The 26,135-nt window shown below is 37.5% G+C and overlaps 1 protein-coding gene across 2 annotated transcripts in view; it reads right to left on the minus strand.

Moving 5' to 3' along the window:
* Positions 1-6,953: 6,953 nt before the first annotated feature.
* LOC145979518 (glycogen debranching enzyme) overlaps positions 6,954-26,135 on the minus strand; it is a 111,949-nt gene continuing 92,767 nt past the window's right edge. Inside the window, exons 22-27 of one of the 2 annotated variants that reach the window (XM_083112461.1) lie at positions 24,589-24,736; positions 22,589-22,804; positions 19,889-20,100; positions 15,538-15,723; positions 10,944-11,180; positions 6,954-7,703 (exon numbers count right to left, since the gene is read on the minus strand). In XM_083112461.1, the coding sequence (XP_082968587.1) occupies positions 7,638-7,703; positions 10,944-11,180; positions 15,538-15,723; positions 19,889-20,100; positions 22,589-22,804; positions 24,589-24,736 (1,065 nt within the window). In that variant the 3' untranslated portion in view covers positions 6,954-7,637. The remainder of the gene's footprint in view (positions 7,704-10,943; positions 11,181-15,537; positions 15,724-19,888; positions 20,101-22,588; positions 22,805-24,588; positions 24,737-26,135) is intronic. The other variant, XM_083112462.1, reaches the window with a different exon arrangement.

Raw genomic sequence — 26,135 nt, forward strand, 5'->3', positions numbered from 1 at the left:
TTCAACTATTTGGAAGCAAATATTGGAAAAGAGCATTCCTTCAAAGATAAAGTGATATGTTTCTACACAGAAATGCTTGCTGTAAATATCATTATACTTTGTACAGTTCTCTAAAAAAATGTGTACATATAATGTTGAATGTCCTGTACATCTCAAAATAATTTCTCTGCAATATAATTCTTGAAGCTTTCCTGCCAGTGAATAATGAAGAGATTTTGAATATTAACCAGGTGAGTTCCAGATATGCTTTCGAGAGCTAACTTCACTTTTCTTCAGGCAAAGAGTGACAGTTGCACCAGGTATGCATTTATTTCAATATTGTCAGAACGGGAACTGTTACTGAAAAAGCAAAACATAGGACAAGTGAGTATGAATTTCTCCACATGTTGCAAGTGCAAGCGATTTTTAAGCTTGATTAATAAGCTAGATATGATCTGTAAGACATATGATTTTTTGTAGACTCCCATGTATTCCTTATGGACAAACAAGTTCAATTTGCAGCTAATCAAATGGAAGTTTCGACTTTTTCCTAACACAAGCAAAATCTTCAACCTGTCCTGTTTCCCCTGATGTGTTTTTCTACCCCATCAGAAGTTTGGTATGCAGTGCACAGACCTCTCTTTCCCTCACTTGCCATGGGGAAATGTCCGTGGAGGAGCAGTAGTAGTTTTGGGTTTTTGTGACTGGCTGCACGTGGAAACTCTTCAACGTGCCCTTCAGGAATGAGATTGACAGATCTCGAAAGCATATCTCGAACTGATCTGGTTGGTATATGAAGGAAATCTCTTCATAAAGTTCTCTGTATTATTTAGATGTAGTCGTGTGGATATTTTTTCACCCTGTGTCGCCACATTGCAAATTTCTGCAATAAGAAAACTAACAAGCATTTTTTCATAATCATTTTTTTCCATTAGAAGCACTTGCATTGTTGAAGAAGAAAATTGAAAAATGATTAATTGTATATCCTTTTTTTTTTGTTATATAAGAATCACGCAACACCAAATATTTATGAATCATACTGCTGCCACTTTGTTTACTGTGATCTCATTGTTAAATTGTCAACACTGAGGAGATTTTGGATTTGTGACATAACAGTTGGGCTGAAAAGTTCGTAGGCTAACATAGTAAAAAATATTTTTTTGACAAAATTCGATTTTATTATTCAATATAGTTGCCTTCGAGGGCGATACAACGATTATAGCGGTCATACAATTTTTCGATGCCATTTTTATAGTACGATTTCTCTTTAGCCTCAAAATAGGCCTCAGTTTCGGCGATTACCTCTTCATCAGTGCTAAATTTCTTTCCAGCGAGCATTCTTTTAAGGTCTGCAAACAGGAAAAAGTCACTGGGGGCTAGATCTGGAGAATATGGTGGATGGGGAAGCAATTCGTAGTCTAATTCATATAATTTTGCCATCGTTTTCATTGATTTGTGACACGGTGCATTGTCTTGATGAAACAGCACTTTTTTCTTCTTCAAATGCGGCCGTTTTTTCGTGATTTCATCCTTTAAACGCTCCAACAACGCTATGTAATAATCGCTGTTGATGGTCTGGCCCTTTTTGAGGTAATCGATGAATATAATACCATGCGCATCCCAGAATACTGATGCCATAACCTTGCCAGCCGACTGTTGCGTCTTTCCACGCTTTGGATTTGGTTCATCACGTGCAGTCCACTCGGCTGACTGTCGATTGGACTCTGGAGGGTAGTTATGGAGCCATGTTTCATCCATTGTAATATATCGACGGAAAAATTCGTGTTTATTACGGTTGAATATCGCTAAACATTGCTCCGAATCATCGAAACGATTGTTGCTTTTGATCGATTGTGAGCACGCGCGGCACCCATTTTGCACACAGCTTTCGCATGTTCAAATATTCATGCACAATATGTCCAACACGTTCCTTTGATATTTTTAAAGTCTCAGCTATCTCGATCAACTTCACTTTACGATCATTTAAAATTATTTTGTGGACTTTTTGATGTTTTCGTCGGTAACAGCCTCTTTGGGGCGTCCACTGCGTGCATCGTCTTCGATGCTCATTTCGCCTCGTTTAAATTTAGTAAACCACTTCTCAACGGTTGATTTTCCTGGTGCAGAGTCCGAATAATGTTTATCAAGCCAAGCCTTGGCTTCAACAGTATTTTTTTTAGCCAAAAAGTAATGCTTTATTAACACACGAAATTCTTTTTTATCCATTTTTTCACAATAACAAAAGCTGCTTCACTCACAATGCTATATCTCACGAACTAATTATCCCGCAGCTGTGAAATTTATACACGTATCTTTTGAAGGTTAGTACTAAGTAAAAATCCCATGGATTTAATTCTAGTAACGCCATCTATGAGTCAGCCTACGAACTTTTCAGCCCAACTGTTATAGTGCTGGGCTGATGCATTGGTATCAAGGTTGGATTTTATTTATAGATACCGGCTGATACCTTTCCGGCAGTTTGGTCTTTTGAGGGGTCCGAAAATTTCACACTAACACTTTTGCAGACTAATTATCTTGGAAATTATACCAAATTCGAAGTTTCCATTCATTGTGTACCAATATTGTGTGACAAATTGTTTTGTGATTGCATAACAGGTATTTCCATATTCTGATGTAATTTTCAGTTTTTTTGAAACAGAACTCCAGTAAATTGGTGTTTATAATTGTAGTGGACTACTCGCAGACTAATATTAATCAATACTTTGAACAACTTTCGTTACAATTTTCAAGCATCGGTTTAAAATGGTATCGCCTCAGCCTTAGAAATGTATAATTTGTATCAGACATCATACCTTTAGGTGAAATTGATGACCACAATTGAAACATTGGATAGTGCAATTATCATTGTTATAGTATGTACACTTAAGCGATAGTGCTATCTTAATGGTTAAGTTGGTACCATATCTCAAAAATAATTTTATATTCCATGTATTAGTACTGCTGGGAATTAATTTAGATTGAACCAATACCAATACTTGTCTTGTCCTCTGCCATGTTTTTTTTTTATAAATGCTTTTTATCCCAGTTTAACAACTCTTTCTTTTCTCATCCCTGAAGGACCAAGGTCGGTCCCAAAATTTGGAAGACAAAATGGGTACTTGTGCTTCCATTTCATATTTAGCGTTGGCAAAATACCTACTTTTAAAATTAAAATAACTGTCGTCGTTGAATCATCAAATCTACTTTCGCCATGCAATTTAAATGCAAAAAGTGAAAATAGGAAATTTCATAATTTCAAAGATATTAGGCCTCTGGGAAAACTTTCATCGGCATTTTGCACATACCAGACTCATAAAAGGAAATATCACTATTTAAATTGCATGTACTGCTTCCCTGTTTCAGTATAGATTCAATCACTTTACATTCCTCAAAGGATCCATGCTTTGGAATAGTTATTTGCTAATACTAAGGATAAAATTAGAAGAAATTTTGTTGATAGTAAGTATAAATTGGTATTGACTCAACTACTTGTATAGTATGTGAATCTTGTAAAAACACAGTCGTACCTTCTTGTTATAATCATATGAACTTCTATTTCATTTATAGTTTGTGATCAATGCTTTTCATGAATTAAATTCTGTGAAATATCAGACCACATGCTGGACAGAACATGGTCTTGAGAGCCGAGAATGATTAATTAGAATCAAAAGTTGTAGCAGAAAATAAAAGAATGTTAAAAGTTAGTTGCAGTTTCTCATAGAGGAAGATAAAGCAGGTATAGAAAGGTCAAAAGGCTGTTCCTGAAGTGAAATATGTTATCATTCTTGATGCTGGAAGTTACTGGAGATGCCGGAACGATTTCATGTTTGTTTTATTTCAGTCCACTTTATGCAGAGAAAGGCTACCTGTCTCTCTCTTTTTTCCTCTGCTTAGAATATCGAATTTGTGTTGTATTTTTATTGCATGAATCTGCCAATATAGGCATATTGGTGTATCTGTTTATCGGTAATCAAACTAACTTTGATATTGTACAGGTGATGTATTGTATGTTCACATTGCAATTTAGTTTCTTTTTTAAATTTCAAAGAAATTGAGATTGTAGTGCGTCACTTCTTTATTTGTTGCAGTCACCTGGTCACATATATTAATTAAGAACCATAATAGACCATTCACGTTCAAAGAAACATTCACAATTTTATATCGGATCCGTAGAATATATAGGTGGCCGCGGTGGCTCAGTCGGTAATGCATCTGACTACCATGCTAAAGGTCCCGGGTTAGATCCCCAGCCGGTTCAAATCTGGGAACTTTTCTAACATTGGAAGCGGCCCCGGTGCCCACCCAGTGTCGAATAACATGGGTACCTGGAGGAAACCCTGGGGGCTAAAGGCAGTCAGGGGCATGATGCAGATCACATCACCCCCACTCACGACCCGATCAAGAAAGTGTCCCCCACACGCCTTCATTGCGTGGTGCTATGCACAGGGGAGCACTTCACTTTTTTTTTTTTTTTTTTTTTTTTTTTTTTTAGAATATTGGTATAGACAAAAATTCAATTATTTTGAGCAGGTTTTTTTTTCTACATTTAGATAATCATGATGAGGATTAATAATGAATAGATTAAGCTTATGCCCAATCCGGGACTCAGCAAGATCATGAGTTCTCAACTAAACGCTCCGTGAACTGGATCTTTTTATGCCTGCTTTTAACATAATATGAAACTATACTCTGTTCCGATTATCTCTGGAGCAAGGCTGTGCATAGCATCAGAGGAAGGGGGGGGATGATTGGACAAAGATAAGCAGTGCACGCTGCTGGGAAGACTGACAACTGCAGTCTCTTGTCCCCCTCCATGCAATCCCATTCCCTCTCATGTTGATTGGTGGAGCTGTCTCAAGTCACTACTTGCGCAGAGACTTGTTTTAGTGCACTTGCTCTAAAAATACCTGGGACAGAGTATAACAACATAATTTTTGTATTTTTTATTGTTTCTGTAAGTCTCAACAGCTTAGAACATGTCCGTCTGGATGTTAAGACAAACTAACGTTCATTGTATCCATGTGTATAGATTTTTCTTTGCCAGTGTCGATATTTGTACAATTTAGGTTTATGTGGTTCTTTGTTATTTATATCATTGTAACAAACAAGACTAATTTTTTCAGACTCTGATTAATGTTAATTTAAATATTTACTTTTTCTTAAAGACACTGAAATTGTATTACAGCAGACTTGTGCATTTGGTAAACACCATGTTGCACCATTGGCTAGAGCTCTGTTAAACAAACCGTATCAATAAAGAGTATTGTTACATCAAATTTTCGACTATTAATAGAGTGGTGCTAACGTTGCAGTTTGGGATATTATTGTACCTTGTTCCATTTCAGCCATATTGTAATTTTTCCAGTTTATATTTTGATTCTTTTCCCCATAAATATCTACAACCAAATCAGAAAAGCTATCATTTAACAGAGTCCATTACGCTTCAGAATAGAAACAGGGTGTCTAAACTGACTGCTGGGAATTGTGTAAATTTGTTTCAGACTAAAAACATTGTAGGATGTAACAATAAAGATCCTATGAAATAAAGGAAAATCTATGCAAAAAGTGTCCATATGTAATAGAAAATGCACTTTTTTTTACTTGAAATAAACAATAAAAATTACATTGTCTTGAACTTCCAGTGACATTTATTAGTGCAATTTTTCATGGCCATCAATTATTTACGTGCTTTGCAAGATAAACAAGGAACTATTCATAAATGTTTATAGTAATTAATTTTTATCTTGGATACTTTTTTAGTCTTTTATACTTAAATTTTATCCAGGTCTCCGAGAGCTAGGTGAAAGGATGCCTTTACCTATGTGGGTCTAGATATTTGAGGGAAAGAATTATGAAAATTAAGGTTGGACTAATATGACATTTATGTGATTACTCATTAAATACCGATTCAAAATTTGTCAATAATCGAGAAACTACTATTCCATTATAACATTTCAAATAAGTAACAAAATTACTTTAAATGCAAACAACAACTAAATTAAGGCTATTTATGACCTGCACTGTCTAAGGTGTCTGGTTTTGGGCTACGGGATGAGCACTGATTTGAGTCTTCTGCGGAATAGCATAACAAATTTTCTCCTGAGACAGTGTATGGGACTGATGGCCACCCACCATCGTGTGGAAATTGGGGAGCTACGAGTGAGTAGCGTAACACTGTCACTGAAACCTACGATGACGACCGAGTTTGTTGTGCTGACCACACGTCACCCTGTTACTGGTTATGGTGGGAGTGAGGCTGGCAGTCTCTAGGTAGGCTCTGACTCTCTCAGGCTATTGCACCATGGATTATTATTAAGGCTATTTATAGTAATTGTCCTCCTGGCCATGCTGTCTAAGGTGCTGTGGACTCTGACTGTGGGAAGACATGGATTCGAGTCTGCCTGTGTATAGAACTGTTGGCAACCCACCATCGTGAGGAAATTGGGGAGCTACGAGTGAGTAGCGTAACTCGGTCTGAGAAATCTCCTATAACGGCTGAGGGTTCGACATGCTGACCCCATGTCACCCCATTACCAGTTGAACATCTCCACACCTCTAAGTAGAATTGTGGGAGGGAGACTGGCAGTCAGGAGATAGGCCAAGGCCCTTCCAGGGCTGTAGAGCCACGGGCTATGTTATTTATAGTAATAGCAGATAGGTAAAATTATTAGTAATTTTAATGATGTACTGACATGTCTATCAAGAAATGACAATATGTACTATTAATCTTCCCCAATCTAATTAAAATAGATTAGTGAATTAATATCATCTGTATAATAGTTAAAATACATGACATGAAGTTTAGTGAGAGATGGTTTCATAACCAGAATGTTCCATTATAATTGAAGCAATATAATATGGCAACCCTGCTTTAATAAGAAGTACTTTTAACCACAAAGGTTATGAACATCTAGAGTTTTGTAAAGTATTTTGTAGTTTTTAAAAAGAAGCAGTCTTTCAAAAAATTAAACATTTAATTGAAACAAACATCATTATACATTTGCTTTCAACATCTACAAATTTCATGTGTGATACATATATGTATATATACAAGCACAGATAAAATACTTCAAGAGTTTTTATGAAAAATTAACAATGCAAAATGCCATACAGCTGATAACATGAGAAATATTGCATATACATTCTTGGAAATATTCCAAAGCATTTTCAATTTTTTCTAGTTTGCAAGAAGACAAAAGCTTATATATTATATGCCAATTGCTAATGTTTCTCAAATAGCTTTTTTGTTTTGCTTGGCCCATTTCAAAACTTTCATCAGCTGTGATGTGAATATACAATGCAATTCATTATAGGCTAGAAATTAATTTGTTTTCAATCAAGACGAAAATACTGTGGGACTGATATGTCACTGTGTTAAACATCGCTTGGCAAGATTATATTGACAATGTACTTTCATTGACTACAACTTGGCACAAAATGGCTAACCTTCTCAAATGGGCCTAAAAAACTATACAATAGGAAGTCTACATAAATCTAGCACATACAAAACATATAAAAATTGTTCATTTTTTACTATTGCTACTAGAGGTGCGTTCTTCTGAATGTTGCCAGAAAATAACTTACCTAATGGCACTTTCTTTATTGAATACAATGATGAATGAATGTGAAACTATTCATGTTATCTTGACTAAAAAAAGTCAATTGTCATTACCATCTAGAATCTTTGGCTGTTGTTCTTCTATTTTGTTCATTGCATGCAAGACCTGGAAAAAAATCACACACTTATTACACAAGTTGCGCTGAACAAAAAGATACAAATGATCATACATTAGGAGTTTCCAGAACCAGTCTCATGAAGTGCATCATCAAGGGTCTTTTTTATTACAATTATACAATACTCATTTTTATTGTGATAAAGACGCTGAACAGTGAATGTTCGCCTAATATTTTGTTTTACAAAGTTTTATATTATAAGTGAATCCCTAAGGTATCTTTCACATGAAAGTGACAAGCAACACTTGTCACTTGCAAATTGAATGTAACCTTTCATACCAGAGTGACGCATAAGATGTATTTGTGCCTTGTGTGTCACTCAGCCTGGGTAGTTTTCTCAATAGTGTGCATTACGTTGCCTTGCTCCATTGGTTGCTCATGTGTAGTGAATGCTCTTCTACAGAGCAGAGGGGAAAGTGTATATCCTGGTGTATGAAGTTTGGTGCAATGGTGCTTATGACACCCTGTCCGAGAGCCACGTGGTGCTTGTGACACCCTGTCCGAGAGCCGCGTGGTGCTTGTGACACCCTGTCCGAGAGCCGCGTGGTGCTTGTGACACCCTGTCCGAGAGCCGCGTGGTGCTTGTGACACCCTGTCCGAGAGCCGCGTGGTGCTTGTGACACCCTGTCCGAGAGCCGCGTGGTGCTTGTGACACCCTGTCCGAGAGCCGCGTGGTGCTTGTGACACCCTGTCCGAGAGCCGCGTGGTGCTTGTGACACCCTGTCCGAGAGCCGCGTGGTGCTTGTGACACCCTGTCCGAGAGCCGCGTGGTGCTTGTGACACCCTGTCCGAGAGCCGCGTGGTGCTTGTGACACCCTGTCCGAGAGCCGCGTGGTGCTTGTGACACCCTGTCCGAGAGCCGCGTGGTGCTTGTGACCTGTGTCTGGTAGCTGACCAATACTAATAAACGAATATCAATTTTTCATCTTTAGCAAACTCTAGAACATAATCTTGAATAACAGATATTCCATTTTCCTCGAACCTTGTATCAAGTATAAAATGTTGTACAAGGGTCACTATTTATATTTTGAGCCTAACAATGAAAAAAACAGGAATTTGGCATTGAAAACTGCTTTATGGTTTTTTGAAGTATTCTCCTTTATGGTCAATACACTTTTGCATTCGTTCGAACCATTTCTCAAAGCAGTTTTTCCAATCTTCTTGAGACACCTCCATAATATGGTTTTTGAATGCATCAACGGCATCTTCCGCCGACGAAGATCATTGTCCACGCAATTTATTCTTGACATTCGGGAACAGGAAGAAGTCATTTTGTGCCAAATCAGGACTGTATGGCAGATGACCCATCAATTCGATTTTTTGACTGTTCATAAAGTCGGTTGTTAGACTAGATGTGTGACAGCTGGCATTGTCTTGATGAAGAATGATCCGACGGCGTTTGTTTGTTTTCCGTATTTGACCGAAGACCTCTGGCAAACAAATTGTTGTGTACCTTTCAGAGTTGACCGTTCTACGTCCCTCTAAAGGCACAGTTGCCACATGACCAGTTTTCCCGAAAAAACAGGCGACCATTTGTTTCGATGTGCTTCGAGCGCGAACAACTTTTGTTGGATTGGGTTCATCTTGAAACACCCATACAGTCGACTGCTGTTTACGTTCCGGCTCATATGCATATATCCATGATTCGTCACCTGTTACAATCTTATATACGTCTTTTGAAGCACCACGATTGTATTTATTGAGCATTTGTTTGCACCAATTGACGCGAGCGTCTTTTTGAGTTTTTGTCAAATTGTGTGGGATCCAACGAGAACATACCTTTCTCACAGCTAAATGATCATGTAATATTTTATATATGCTGGTGGAACTAATGCCTATGGTTGCCTCAATCTCACATTATGTCACATGATGATCTTGCAGTATTAGGTTTTGCACAGCATCAATGTTCTCTTGAACAACAACTGATTTTGGACGACCTTCGTGAATCTAGTCTGTGAGCGAATGGCGGCCACGATTAAATTCGTCATACCAGCGTTTCACAGTGGCAAAAGATGGGGCTTCATCGCCAAATGTGGAAGTAAGTTGATCGATGCACTCTTGTCTTGATAATCCACGTCGAAAATCGTAAAAAATCATCGCACGAAAATGTTCACGAGTTAATTCCATTTTATTGTTGTCGCGCAATCTCCAAGGCAACATAAACAACACAAATGAAGCTATTGACAAAACATTTGAAGTATGTTATGGTCAATAATGCCAGACGATTCCGTGCAAACGTCAAATTGTGCCTAACTTCAATCAGTGTTGCCAAGGCTCAAAATATAAATAGTGACCCTTGTAACAGTACTTCAAGCTTTCGTCAACTACTTTGGAGGGCATGGTGTGTCTGCAAACCACAGCTTATGAACCACTTCCCTAGTTCATTACCCTACACTGGCTCTTTTCGATCTAAATTTTGATCCTACTAAAATTTTATGCACAGCCATTATGGGCTATCAGCTTAAAGCCACTACATGTCTCCACCAGATACTGACCCAGGATCCCTTGAATACAAAGCCACTATGCCATCGGGGAGGCCCCAGGTGTTGTAAGAGAAAATGCTAAGGGAAAGAGGAACCCTACAAAAATAATTAGAAAATAAGCAAGTCATTTGCAAATCTAGAAGGAACGGGATAGTTAGAGAATACCTAGAACCTTCCTCGTATAAGTGTCACGTCAACCAGATTAAAATATAAATTTGCACCATTTATAGAGATATGACTGCATTAAGTGTCTTACAGGAATTTTAAAAATAATTTTTATGTGATGGATCAAGAGTAAGTACGAGTATTTTCCCATAGAGGGCTAGTTGAGATAGAAGTAGGAGTTTCACGTCAAGAAACACCAATGTTTTACTGCTTCAGGACTTGTTCCATGAACCTGCATTACAGGCAAAGTTTGTTATTTTAATGTCAATATTCTTCAGTTTTAGGTTGATTGCTACAGACAAACTAGATGGGTGAACAGTGAATTGCATATTTCCTGTTCGGGACTTGATTGATTGATTTAGTTCATTTTACTTTGCATTTCTGCCACTTTTCGCTAATTACAAAGATAAGAATGAGTGATGATGTGATAAAGAGATACTTGCAAACAAGAACCACGGTATAGGTGGGATTCGACCCTAGAAACCCCTGGTATCATAGCATGCTGTGCTAACCAATCCACCACAGAGGACTGTACTTGGAGAGAAGATCATGCACACTGCTGTAGAACAGGAATTTATGTACCTCCAAAAGACATCCCATGCTCCAGGCCTGCGTTCTGCAGCTGTCCCTGCAGTACTCGCCATCCTTGTTGGTCAGCTCTGGCAGCCCGCGCCACTGAGAACTTTGCAGCTCCGTGAAGTGCCGTGCAAGAATCGCCCTTGTACTTGCGGCAGTGCGATGCAGCTCAGCATCTCCACCCACCTCACGAGCAAAATGCAACCTGGCTCTCAAGAAGAAACCAATTGGCCACAACCATTCCTGGAAGAGTAACCAAATTATCAGTTAAATCCACAGTCTTTACTAGGACTGGGTCGATAAAACTGAAATTACAGTATACCGTATTAATTTACCAGCGTTCAGTTTTGAAATATTCATAATTTCACAGCAGATAATTATTTAATGACAAAATCCATTTCTTCCTGCAATGCTGTTACGAAAATAATTAAAATTGTGCATTTTGGATAATTTCCAGGATATTTAGACTGCACGAAAGTATCGGCAGGAATTGATTAATTTTACTTCACTTTTCTGCCATTTTTGGCTAATCGTGATGATGAGGATGAATGGTGATAAAGTGAAATTTATGAAATCACAGTCACATGCACACAAACCCCACAGAGGATTATACTGTCCAATAGGGTGGAACGAAAAAAAAAATTCTAATAGTGCGGAAAAGTTGCCATTTGATGTAAAAACGACAAAAATAAAATTTGATGATAATCTGAGCATGTCTTGAGGTGCCGCAAATACGATAAAGTTTCAAAACTTAGAATTTTTTTTGCTCTATTTCAACCTTTTTCTCTAGTTTCTTATTTGCGCTATAAAAGCCCACATCAAAATGTTCATACTTTTTATGCCTTTTTATTAATAGAACAAACTTTTTGGGGGGGTTTAAATTTAATATTTTAATAATTATTTTTTTTATCCTCACCATAAATTTAAAACCTCCAAAAAAAGTTTGTTCTATTAATAAAAAGGCATAAAAAGTAAGAACTTTTCATTTGGGCAAATAACGTACTTGTGGCACCTCAAGACATGCTCAGATTACCATCAAACTTTATTTTTGTCGTTTTTACATGAAAAGGCAACTTTTCGCACTATTAGCTTTTTTTTTTAAAAAAAAAGAATATTTTTTTTCGTTTCACCCTACTGTCCAAGTGTAGATGACTGATCCTCGTTAGTCTGCAAAATGAAGTTCATGGTATTCTACATGGAAGAGACGGTTACATTTGGGTTCTTTCTGAAATAGTCACACCCGAGTTTCAAAGAGTTGCTGGTTGGAGGCACTTGAGTCAACGTAAATGTGGCATTAGGGGCACTTGTGAGAGTTCTTTGCTTTATTCAGTCTGTGCAGGACCGTAGCAAGAAGTAGGATTGGGGGGGGGGGGCAGAAGCCTAGGAAAGGACAAGCACAGAGAGTGCTATTGATTTTTTTTTTAAGACAAAGTTGAAATATGAGAGTGGGATATTTACACTTGGAACAGGTAAGGAAAACTTACAAGGTGTTACTCAATCCTTGTTCCTATTTAAGATTTTCATGTGATACCCTAGATACTTGCCTTGAGGATCACAAAGTAAAAATTGTATTTAATTTTATTTATTATTATTAATATTTATTTTCTTACTTTTCTTGTAGACTTATATTCTAGTAACACTACTGGAATTTCCTCTTTCCCAAAGTAGTAAAAATAGTAAGTGTAAAAAAAAATATTCTTCAACTGAAATATTCTCAAATATGCTAAACTGTTTTAACATCAGAAATGCAAACTATGAATCTAACCAACTAACTAACTCCCTAGCCTTCTTAAACCCGAAGGTTCATGGCTGCAGCAACACAGGCCTTCCATCTTTCCCTATCTTGAGCAAGTTCTATATACTCTTTTCCATCCCTACCAATTTCCCTTAGGTCCATCTCAACGTTGTCCCTCCATCTTCGTCTTGGCCTTCCTACAGGTCTCTTACCATCAGGTTTCCCAACAAGAATCCTGTAAACTCCTCTTTCCTCTCCCATTCGTGCCACATGGCCTGCCCACCCAAGTCTTCTTGATTTAATTATTCTAATAATATCTGGACATGAATACAAATTATGTAGTTCTAAATTATGTAACCTTCTCCACTCACCTGTCTCCTCATCCCTTTTAGATCCAAAGATTTTCCTAAGGATCTTATTTTCAAATACTCTCAATTTATGTTCCTCTTTTAATGTAAGGGACCAAGTTTCACATCCATATAATACTACAGACAAAATTACTGTTTTGTATATTTTAACTTTTAGTTTCTTAGATATTAAACGAGAAGACAAAAGTTTATGAAGAGAGAAGTAACATGCATTTCCTGAATTAAGCCTACTTTTTATTTCCTCTTTAATATAATTTTCATTTGTTAATATTACTCCTAAGTATTTGAATTTGGAAAATGGTTCAAACGAGTTGTTATCAATAATTAGATTTTGATTATTACCTAACACTTGGTTTCGGCCTGTAAGCATATATTTAGTTTTCTCTTTGTTAACTTCCAAACCTCTCTCTTTAGCAGTTTTGAAAACTATTTTAGCATTATTCTTAATTGTATTCACATCATCCCCCAGTAAGTCTACATCATCTGCATATGCTAACAACTGAGTCACACCATTTAATTTTAGTCCTTCTTTAGTTTCTTTTACCTTCCTTACAGCATATTCTAAGGCAAAATTAAAGAGCAATGGAGATAATGCATCTCCTTGTTTTAACTCATCATGAATTGTAAATTTGTCAGACATATTAATACCCAAACGAATTTTACTTTCTGTTTCACTGGTGCATATTTTTATCATACTAACAAGCTTCTTAGGTATTCCAAACTCTACTAATATATTATATAATTTCTCTCTTTTGACCGAATCATATGCTTTTTTGAAATCAATGAATAGCTGATGGACATTTTCATATATTCCCACTTTTTTTCAAGTGTCTGTCTGATGTGAAAAATTTGATCTGTAGTTGATCTGTTACGTTTAAATCCACATTGATAATCACCTATAATTTCATTAGCATATGGGGTTAGTCTTGTTAAAAGAATGTTAGATAATATTTGTATGTTGTTGAGAGTAGAGAAATTCCACGATAATTATTGCAGTTCATTTTATCACCTTTTTTAAACACAGGAACAATTACGGATTCTTTCCACTGTTGAGGGATTTCTTCTTTATTCCATATTAAACAAATTAATTTATGAATTTGACATATTAACGAATTTCCACCATATTTAATTAACTCAGCTGGTATTAAATCAATGCCAGGTGCTTTGTTATTCTTTAGCCTTTTAATAGCATCTTTAACTTTAGTCAAGTTAGGTTCTGGAACTAAAGGTTCTGCTGTGTGTACTTCATTTACTTCTGATTTATCTCCTACATGAACATTTAAAAGGTCATTAAAGTACTTCTTCCATCTATTTAGAATATCGCTTGGGTCAGCAAGAAAATCACCGTCTTTATCTTTTATCAAGTTTACTTTAGGTTGCCACCCCTTTCTAAACTCATTTACACCTTTATATAGATCTCTGATATTTTTATTTTTGCTGTTTGTTTCAATTTCGTTAATTTTGCTTTTCAAGTAATCTCTTTTTTTACTTCTAAACGTGCGGTTAACTTCTCGCTTTATTCTATTATAATTGTTTAGATTTGTATCATCAGAGTTATTTAACCACCTAAGTCTAGCCTGATTTCTTATTTCTATTAGATTATGACATTCATTATCAAACCATGGCTTACTTTTTCTCGGTTTATGGTATCCTATACTTTCTTTAGCTGCTGATTCTATTGCATTACGTATGTGCTCCCAATTCTTATTTACGTCTGTTTCATTTATATTTTCATCATCATTTAAATCCTGCAAAACATCAAATCTATTTGACAGTTTAATTTGGTAATCTTTCTTAATTCTTTCATCAGTAAACTTTCCTGTATCAAATTTTATAACTTTTAGATTTTGTTGCTTATGATTTATCACTGCGAGTCTTTCTCTTAATTTAGCAATTACTAAATAATGGTCACTGGCAGAGTCAGCACCTCTATGTGTACGAACTATGTGAAACTATGAATCTTATTTTCCTAATTTCAAAATTCGTAGGATGTGTATATCACAAAAAAATGGCTAAGAAAATATTGAAGGACGCACATAAAATGTTGGTGTTTGGTAGTGCAGAGCACTGGCAAATGCAGAGAGGCTAATGGGGAGAAAATTTGAGAAAATAAAAATTTTCAAATTAAAACAGTACAAAACTCTAGAAAACAAAAAGTTGTAAATGCAACCCTTCCCCCTTAATATGAGACATGATTAGCATTTTTGCCTTTGCAAAACTGAAGGCTAAAAACGGCAATTACAAAATATTTTTACAGCATCCCCTCACTTCCAAAACACAGCTATGTAATATCCTATCCACCTTTACCGTTCCAGACCCCTCCGAAACAAAATTCTGCGTACGCCATGGTGTGGAAGGAGCCTAGGTCACCAAAATATCTAGCTACTGGGCTGCGGCTGTGCTTCTCACTTGTCACTAAGAATCTGTCTAACTTGTTCATTAAATTCCTACAATGGAACACACGTGCACAAAACTTAAGGGTACCATTAGTACTTACAGGTCCTTGATGGTAGTTGTAGCCGTTGGCAACTTTTGGATCACTGCCATCATTACTGTTATCATAACAGCCACAGTAGGCCCAATCGGAAGGGTCTAATGTCTTCATCCCAAGGGGGCCTAGGAGAATCTCCTCAGCGTTCTTCAAAGCTGTCCAGGCATGATTGGGATCAAACATCTCTGGTGCCTAAAACACAAAATTCACTACTTTCTCATTTCTATAAACAAGACTTTTTCATTTCATTTCAAAAAGTTTTACCTTCCTTATTTTCTTGTTTTTAGATTTATGTATTTGCCATGCTTTCTGATTTATACAAATAAATTTATTTCCTTCTTATTTTTATTGTCATTTTTATTTTTCATTGTATTTATATTAGGAATGGATCAATTTTTGCCAATACAGTAGACTCATGATTATCCGAGCTAATTGGGACCGAGATTACCTCAGATATGGAAAAACTCTGATAATACGGATATAATGTGCTAATAGGTCGTAAATTATGAAACAACACATAAAACTGTATAGTAATTATTTATTACTAGTACAACATAAATTAGAAGATTACTTTTTCCGCTTACAATAGGCCTACACAGACAAACACCACCTTAACAATCGGATACACGGACAATGTAATGAACACGTGCAGCGTGGACGGGGACTTGACTCCATAAACAAACAGGGGGTTGCGTTATGAAGCGCAATGTTTTCCAACCACTCCCTTGGTTAACTCTGAGCCTCGGTTAATTGGGACTCAGTTAATCACAAGTCTACTGTACTGCTAACAGATATAAATTTAACTGATACCAATTACCAATATTCTATCGATCTGATGTAATATTGGAAATGTTCCATGAAGATCTTGAATTATATTAATACAACTGTTTAACCCACATGCATATCAGGTGATTGCAATGAATTTTGCATTGGAAAACAAGTTGCTTATATAAACCTTTACTTTACAAAACCAGAGTATATCTTTATACTCATAAAAACAACATGAGACGTCGCTGATGGGATAGTGGTAACGTCATCGCCTTATAATTAAGGGGTCCCAGGTTTCATACCCAGTGGAGGCTCATTGCACAGTGGTCCAAATCTCACTGTAGGTCCAGTCCCGATTAACCTATCTGTACATAAAGTGAACTTAAAACAACAATATGAATATGAACAATATGAATTTAAAATTAAGTTAAACGTTATAGAAATATTCGAGCAACAAAATTATTGGCAATTTTATTGATAAAACCATTATTAGCTGATACAATGAGAGCACTGATTAATCTGTCCCATTCAAAATTTAAATTATTATTATTATAATTTGCACGTTGTACGATCTTGTTATTTTCAAGTTTTGCAACAAATTCAAAAATACCATTTCAAAATATATTGTCAATTTGGAATAAACAATAGTAGCAAGCATAGTAGGAACTGAAGCTTTTCTGGTGAGGCAATGCAAACAATTGTTCTCAGAGTCAGGTTAAGTCTACATTCATTTCAAATGTTTTGAGTGCATATATTGATCTCATCATAACAGAATGTATGCACCCGTAATTTTGGAATAAATGCCAATTTAACGTGGCTGATCTTCCAAGAACATGTGCCTATAATAGCAAGCATATTTATACAAAATATTATGTAAGGTTCAATGACAATATTTTTTATCAGCTACAATAATGATTATTATACTGGCCTAATATCAAGTAGGAAAAATTTATTGTGCAAAAATCATTCAAAAGAAACTGTATTAGAAATTTATTTTGAACATCCATGCTAACAAAGCAAATCTCTACTATATGCCATGAAGACACTATAAAATATATATATGAATGGCTTATTGCAGAAAGGGACCTGAGTCACTTTTGCACAATTCCGAGAAAAACAAGAAAAATCGTATAATATTGATAGTGTAAGAAAGAAATGTACCGTTGTTGGCTCAAATATTCAGCATAATGAATAGTTAATTTTGCAACTCTCAGTGCACCCGCCTGCAGTATGCTGCTAGAGACAGTGGAGATGAAAAAGTTGTGACTCCGGTACCTTTCTGCAATAAAAGTGGAAACTTTGAGAAATAAGACGAGAAATATCCTCTTCATTTTGTTAGTCTGTTCTTCAGACACCACACGTGTCTACCTGTGGCCTCACGAAACGAAACGCAAAATTTTCCTTAAAATACTTGTAGTCGAAACTGTGTTTTATTCTGGACGTAGGGTATTTTTGTTTATGTTCATACGTCTTTTGAATTGACAGGTTTTCATGTAGGTATTTGATGTCTGCATAATCTCCACGTTTAGTTGGAAAAGACGCGATATGTCCATGCACTGCCTGCATATCCTCAGCCTTAATCATATTCCCACTTTTGCTCTGTCCGCGCATATGAGGTATTTTGCCCTCTAACAGTAACTTCCGCAAACGCCTTATTCTTTTCTCTTGACACAGCATAAAGTCTGCAAAACACTTCACAACAAACTTGTATTTTGCTACTTGCCAGTAGTACGTGGTACTTTAACGACTTTTCGTGTAACGCAGCATCTTCTTTGCGTGGACGATGTGTCTTAACATTTTCAACATGGATCATTCTCTGCAAATGTATATCCTGATCATCTTTACTTTGCATTCTATACAATATGTCAAAAATTGCACGTTGTTCGTCTTCGTTGAATTGCTCATAACGTTTTTTTGGGCACTTTTTTTTCCAGATGTCGAATTCCTTTCCTATGTTTTCTTGGACTGTCAACGCTCACGTCGCTAACACTACTCTCGTCCTGCATATCTGCAATACAAGCAACATAACATCTCACAAAAGTTGCCACCGCTCTGCACTAACTCATATCACCCTCTACAGACCACGGCTACAGACGCACCATTCTTACGGAAATCGCTCGTAACTTGTTTCAGAGTTGCCAATTTTATTTTCCACACAGTTATTTCTCTTTCTCTGTGGAAAGGGACCAGTGTCCGTCGCTACAGAGTAGCTAAGTTTATTGCAGAAAAGGACCCGAGTCAGTGACTCAGGTACCTTTCTGCATTAAAGTACACTTTTCACTGTGCATTTTCTTGGCTATAGCCTCGTGTGACTGACGTCCTTTCTGCACTAAAAGATGCGCCTGTAACTAGGAAAATAAAAAATACCATTAACTCAGATTCCTCAAAAATGTGACTCAGGTCCCTTTCTGCAATAAGCCATTCATATTTATCTTACTTTTAATCGAATTTCCCATGAGATAAAATAGCAGTATTTGAAAAAAACATTTGTTTCCGACCTATGTTCAAAATCATGTCACTACAGCATACTGATGGATTTAGTATATTTTAAGTCACTTTTTCCCCACTGCACATTATCCCTCACAGAGGATAATACAGGCTGTCAGTCCAGGCACCAGGGCCTCGTTAGCCAGCAAAATGCAGTCCAAGATGTACTATGTGGAAGAAAGGTGGACATTTGGGTGACACCCCTTACAAAAGCATATTGGAATGAACACATATACAGTCCAGGTTCCATGCATTATCAATATAATTTGTAAGTGTGGGTGGTAGCACCATTCTCCAGCATTCAACATCTTCCCATTACCTTCTGTTACAAACAGTATTTGTTTTTATGTATATTTTGTGTATAATTATGAGAAATTAATTAAGTGTATTATTATTTCATAATATGTGTGTGAATGTGTGTGTTTATGTGATCTGGCCAGATCCTAATTAGAATTAGTTATTGTAATTTGTGAAGAGTCTGTATTCTTGGGTTTCTTCCATAGTTCGTAAGAGTGAACTTCGAAACAGCCAATAGGATTTGAACATCCAGTCCTCCCCCCATGCGACGAGGGAGTTAGTATTAATATGACCTGTCCGACAGAGGACAGTGTGTGTAAAACTGGTAGCCGGAGGGAGAGTGATTTTTCGGACATTAGAAACCTCTCATTAGTCACAAAGCATCCCAAGGCGGTTCCGCCGATGCTAGCTTCCACTTTTGCGGTTCCGCCGTGGGGATCAAATTAGAGACTATGTAAATAATGTAAAATAGAGAATCTAATGGAAGAATCCGAGCCTTATTTGTTGTAAATAAATGTATATAAAGCCCATTACTGACACTTTCATCAATTAGCCTGCAACGAAAATTCAGTGTAATCTTGACTGTGATTGATTCTTTGGTTTCGAGTGCTCTGGTGAGGAACGGGATGGGAAACCAAGACTACGAGACTATTTAGTTGTTTTTTTTCCTGCCAGAAGTGACCCGATAAGGGTGGAGTGTTGCGGAACACTTCTGACAGTCAAACCAGTCTCCCGTGGTACATGAACCACCATATCACCGTAAATAACTTCTAGAAGAAAGGCTACGAAATGTACTAATACATACCGCAACCATAGCAATTGGAAAATTGCAACGAAGCTGGTAATCTGCCCACGGCTGTGAAGCTCCATGAGAATCCTTGTATATTCCTCGTCTGTTGATCAAGTCAGGGCGAGGCTCGTTTTCAGAGACAGGTGTCACATTGATCCAAAAGTGTTTCTCAAAACTTGCTTTTATCCTGATTTCCCATTCATCAAAACTCCATGCAGTGACTTTCCCTGAAATTAACAACAAATTATTTTGTTTCTACACAAAGCTGTCATCTTATTCTACCACAGAATATAGAGTTAGGTTAAAGGCCATTCATAAACTCTTAGCTGTTTTTGAGCTATATTCACCAATGACAAGTTCAACATAGAAATGTTAATGTTTTAAAATAATATTCATGCAAAGAATTAATATAACCCATTTTTGAAAATTTCCCTTATGCATTCTACAGTGCCATAAAGGGACAGATCACCACCATTTTCCAGATACTGGATGCTACGTAAATACAGACTATTTTCATTGTATTATGGATATGGATCAAAATTATTTAAAATCAAAACTTGGCTCGCTCAATGAGCCAATATCGTAATACTAGGGTGATAAAAAAAAGGATGCAAGTGCCATAAATTTCATTGTTGTTGTAGTAGAGTAAAGTAAATATGTGCATGTACTGATATCAAGCATATCTTATTGCATGTGTAATTATATTTATATTAGGAATGGATCAACTTTTGCCAATACTGCTAACAGATATAAATTTAACTTATACCAATTACCAATATTCTATCGATCTGATGTAATATTGGAAATGTTCCATGAAGATTTGAATTATTAATACACCTGTTTAACCCCACATGCATATCAGGTGATTGTAATGTGGAAAAAAAGTTGCTTATATAAACCTTTACTTTACAAAACCAGAGTATATGAAATTATATCTTTATACTCATAAAAACAACATGAGACATCGCTGATGGGATACTGGTAACGTCATCACCTTATAATTAAGGATCCCAGGTTTCATACCCAGTGGAGGCTCATTGCACAGTGGTTCAAATCTCACTGTAGGTCCAGTCCCGATTAGCCTATCTGTACATAAACAACAATATGACAGAATTTAAAATTAAGTTAAATGTTATAGAAATATTGGAGCAGCAAAATTATTGGCAATTTTATTGATAAAACCATTATTAGCTGATACAATGAGAGCACTGATTAATCTGTCCCATTCAAAATTTAAATTATTATTATTATTATTATTATTATTTGTATATTATACGATCTTGTTATTTTCAAGTTTTGCAACAAATGCAAAAATACCATTTCAAAATATATTGTCAATTTGGAATAAACAATAGTAGCAAGCATAGTAGGAACTGAAGCTTTTCTGGTGAGGTAATGCAAACAATTGTTCTCAGAGTCAGGTTAAATCTACAAAAGTAAAAAGTAAAGTGTTCCCCTGTGCTTAGCACCATGCCATGAAGGCGTATAGGGGGTGTGGGGGTAACGCCCCACACTTTCTTGATCCGGTCGTGAGTGGGGTGATGTGATCAGCACCACACCCCTGACCACCTTTACCCCCCAGGTTTCCCCAGGTACCCATGTTATTCGACGCTGGGTGGGCACCGGGGCCGCTTCCATCGTTAGAAAAGTTCCCAGATTTGAACCGGCCGGGGATCGAACCCGGGACCTTTAGCATGGTAGTCAGACACGTTACCAACTGAGCCACCGCGGCCACTTAAGTCTACATTTATTTCAAATGTTTTGAGTGCATACATTGATCTCATCATAACAGAATGTATGCACCCGTAATGTGTGTAGGCATGTCCTGACCAGAAGTAGCTGTGCACTGTGCAGCGACTGTTCAAAATGGCCGCACGTTTGAAAAATTGGTCACGGACAGAAGTCAGGATTGATATTTGCTATGGGACGCACACAGGTTCGAGTCTCGTGGGAGAAAGTGTAAACTTTTCTCCCGAGATTTTGGCCTGTAGGGACCAGTGGCCACCTGACATTGTGAGGAAAGAGGGGAGTTAGGAACGAGTCACGGAAACACATACAACCCCTGGGCCTCATGAGCTGTTGTGCCATGCAGTAGCGGCTCGTGCCTAAAATAACAGGTGAAGAAGTACATTTATAGGCAATGAAAAACAAATAGTAAGTGTCAGTGGCCCCCCCATAATTTAAAACGTCTTTTTTGTCTTCATCCGTCCATCTGGAAAATGGTGTCTGCAACAAATTACACACTAAGTCATTTACTGGGTTCATTGTACAAACCACAGCTCAACACATGAACACAACACACGATAGGAAACGTGAAACACACACGCGGAACAAGATCTCGCGAGAACGCAACGATTTTGCCACAACCACTGGATGCAATGTTTTCTGTCGACGAGAGAACTGCTGCACGTAGATGGCGACACCCATTCAATTCCAACGGTAGGTGACGTCACCGTTGCCATGACAACCGGCTAAAGTCTTCCGCAACCTGGCGGCGTCTGCTCTTGGTTTGTTTAAGCTACGACGAACTCTTCACGTGCGTAGCGCCGAGCGGCGTATTATTTGAGTATTATCGTGTGCGTTCTGCTGTGAAATAGTTTAATTTAACAAGGAAATGAAAAATTTCAATATTAATTTCAAAATTAGGTGAAAACATCTGGCCGCCACTGGTGCCATGGGAGAAAAAAGGTCAGACTTCCTTTTGCTTCTACCTACCATTAGCTTCCTTCCGCTCCACTTTGTTGTGAGAGTATTTCCCTTCCTTGTGCATCTGCTTCAGCCAGGACACTGCTCCCATGCTGAGGCCAACCAGCTCAATGGCAGACCCATCACGAGGAGTCGCTGGCTTCCCTTTGATCCCAGCCTTTGCACTCGAACCCATCTTGTCCATCCATGTCCCACAGTTACATTCATTGCCGCCAAAGACAAAACCTAAGCAAAATAGAAATAAACCACTTATTGTTGTTATTATTGAAATTTCATATACATTTGTTTGTATTTGGGTTATTTACTTCCTGCTTTTGTTCATAATTACGAGGTGTGGCTAGGAAAAAAACAGATTGATGTTGCTGTCGACAAACGGCAAGCGCGTCAAGGATAAGCTGTGCATGGGTGTATAACGTGATATCTTGCCTATCGGCTGTGTGATTGCCCAGGGTGCGCAGCGTTTAGTTCTTCTGTAGTTTGTGGATGAAGTGAACCGTACATTCTGTGCTCAGTCAGAAAAGAAATTAAGTGTGAAAGTGGAACAGCGTATCAATCTGAAGTTTCTTATCAAACTCTGAAAATCCGCCACAAAAACTTATGGTTTATTGAAGGAAGTGTACGGAGATGTGTGTTTATCACGCACTCAAGTATTTAAGTGGTTTCAAAGGTTTAGAGAGGGATGGGAAGTGATTGCGAACGACAAGCATCCTGGACGGTCTTGCACGTCAAAAACTGAATCAAACATTGCAAATGTCGGTGAATTGATTCGAATTGTGTACCCGAAGGTGAAACTGTCAACTAACAATATTTCATTACGATGCTGATGACCCTTCGTGGGCGAGTAAGAAGACGACGACCTGATTTGTGGAAAAGCAAGTCATGGATTCTTCATCAGGACAATGTTTCTGCCCACACGGCATTGTCAGTCAAGGCTTTATTGGCCAAGTATGGGATCCCAGTGTTAAAACATCCACCCTATTCACCGGATCTCACTCCATGAGAGTTTTTTTTTATTCCCAAAGGTCAAATCAGCACTAAAAAAAAACCAGATTTAAGACCGTAGAATGTGTGAAAACAAAAGCGACTGAAGTCATGAACATGGTTTCAGAAAATGATTTCCAGCACTGTCTCCAGCAATGGAAGATTCGTATGGAGCGGTGTATCGATAGTGCAGGGGAGTACTTTGAAGGGGATAATGTTCATATTGTACAAATTAACAGTCAAAAGTATATGTTGAAATAGACTCCTACAGTTTAACAGTCCGATTTTTTTTCTAGCCACACCTTGTATATTCTTACTAAGAGTGGCTCTGGAGAAAAACTTGTTAAACCACAAAAGTATGAAACCGAGAAAAATGCAATGTTTATGGGTTACCCAGATGCTCCCATGTGTTTCTGATTCTCACTGGCTCCTGAAGGAACACTACTGTACAGCAACTGGAGATGGTGCAGCAACACAATCAGGAAAAAAAGGCTTTAACAGTTAGTGGTAAATTTTACTCCTAAAGTTTATATTCCATGACCTCTCACAAATAAAACTAAGTTTCGGAAGCTATGGATCCATTTATTCTTTCGATTAAATGGTAGATTATATAAAAATATAACCTTTCGATGTAATGCAGTTTTTACTGTGTTTATCTGTATTTCTGTTATTAATAATAAAAACATTTAAATTAGATATTGTAGGATTTTGGAGGTAGCCCTACCCCTGGCTACATGCCTGCTTACACATCTTACACTGAATAAAAAAGGAAACAAGAAAAAAAATATGAATTGTTCACTGAACAAATTGCTTTAACAATCATAACAAGGAACAGCTATTACATAAAATAGATGAAAGAATAAAAACACAAAGTAATACAAATGTCACGTCGAGGAATTGAATCCAGAATCTTCAGACAAGATCTTGACCTGGATACTCAGCATAATCTGAACCCAAAGAATCTTTTCATGCAAATGATCAAAAACTCTCGCATCGAACAGCATTGGCTAGTTCACTTTGTAAATTACCTGTGTCCAAGTTTACTCCAATTTCATTATTGAAACCTTGGTCTTTCATGTGTTCGTCAATGCGAGGTCCTGCGTTTCTCTCTCTGAAGTGCATCCCCTGGAAGTGTCGCTGGAGAGCCTCCTGTATCACATCCTCCAGTGGTTGGTCCTGGAAATCAGTCAAAAGTATATGTTGAAATAGACTCCTACAGTTTAACAGTTGGTATTTAATCCTCAATACTGAACAATATTTTTCTGGGGTCAATGTCTCACAGTCCTCAAAAATGACATGCAACACTATCATATCTTACATGGTACAAATATGAGATGTACTACAGGGTGATTCATATAAAACTAACATTTCATTTCAATAGGAATACATCGTAATGCTCCGTATTAGTCTCACATGACGCTGGACATCTGGGAGATTCATACATTCTCAAGAGCACGTGCAGCTGTGCAAGATTTGATAGCTTTCATCCCCATATTGTCTCAGTCACTGTGAAAATTCAGTACACGCTACGAATTGTCATGGAGTTTGTGGAGCAATTGAATGACAGAGCATAGTCAAGGGTATTTCCAACAGAATGGCTCCACATGCCATGCACCAAATGAGTCCTTTGTGCTTATTCAAAGTGTCTTTCTGACTTGACTCCCTCAACTTCTTCCAGGGGGTATCTTAAGGAAAAAGTGTGCGCTACACAGTCTTGGACATTGGACGAATTGAAGAAGAGCATTACAAATGATGTCACCAGTATGGACAACAGCATACTCCAACGAACGACCAGGAACATAGAACGACGCATCTAGCGGTACCTTCAGGAGGGGGAAGGACACTTTCAGCATGTAACATAAAGGTTATTAAACTCCCATCTATGCTACATTTCAGATGAAATAACTTGTTGCTAGCTTTACCCTGGTTTGCATACATTGATATTGAAATGTGTCAGTATTAAATGAATCACCCTGTATGTACAAATTTTGCAGGCTCAACCAGGACTCAAACAAGTCCCTGGCATACTGTGTAAAACAGAAACAGCAAAAAAATCAGGCGAAGCCAGGTCTGGCTCAGTTGCTCAGTTTGTAGAGCAATGGCACAGTATGTCAGACACCTGGGTTCAAATCCTGGTAAAGGTAAAGTTCACCATGCATTAGCACCATGCCATGAAGGCACATTTAGGGGTAAGTTACAAATATTCTGAACTACGAGGGTTGTCCCTTAAGTCGTCCCTCCAATTTTTTTCTCATTGCATGACAGTATAGGTGGTTGTTGATGATACAGTAGTGGAGGATGTATTATCCTGAAAATATACCTGGTAGTTCGTTGCTGTGTGACAGATGACAGCAGACAGGCATCCTGCAAATGCGAGGTCTGACTTGGATGTCCGCTTGAAGCAATGATGTGCAATTAAATTACTTCACACAGAAAAAGTTGCACCAATTGCTGCAGTTTTATGGAAACCAGATAGTGGATGTTAGAACAGTGAGGCGGTGGGTGCAACTTTTCAGCAGTGGGGAAAGTGAAAAAGACAGACCACGTACTAGACGGCCATGCACAGCTGTCACAC

This window comes from Lepisma saccharinum, chromosome 26, assembly GCF_977018435.1.
Source record: "Lepisma saccharinum chromosome 26, izLepSacc3.1, whole genome shotgun sequence".
NCBI lineage: Eukaryota > Metazoa > Arthropoda > Insecta > Zygentoma > Lepismatidae > Lepisma > Lepisma saccharinum.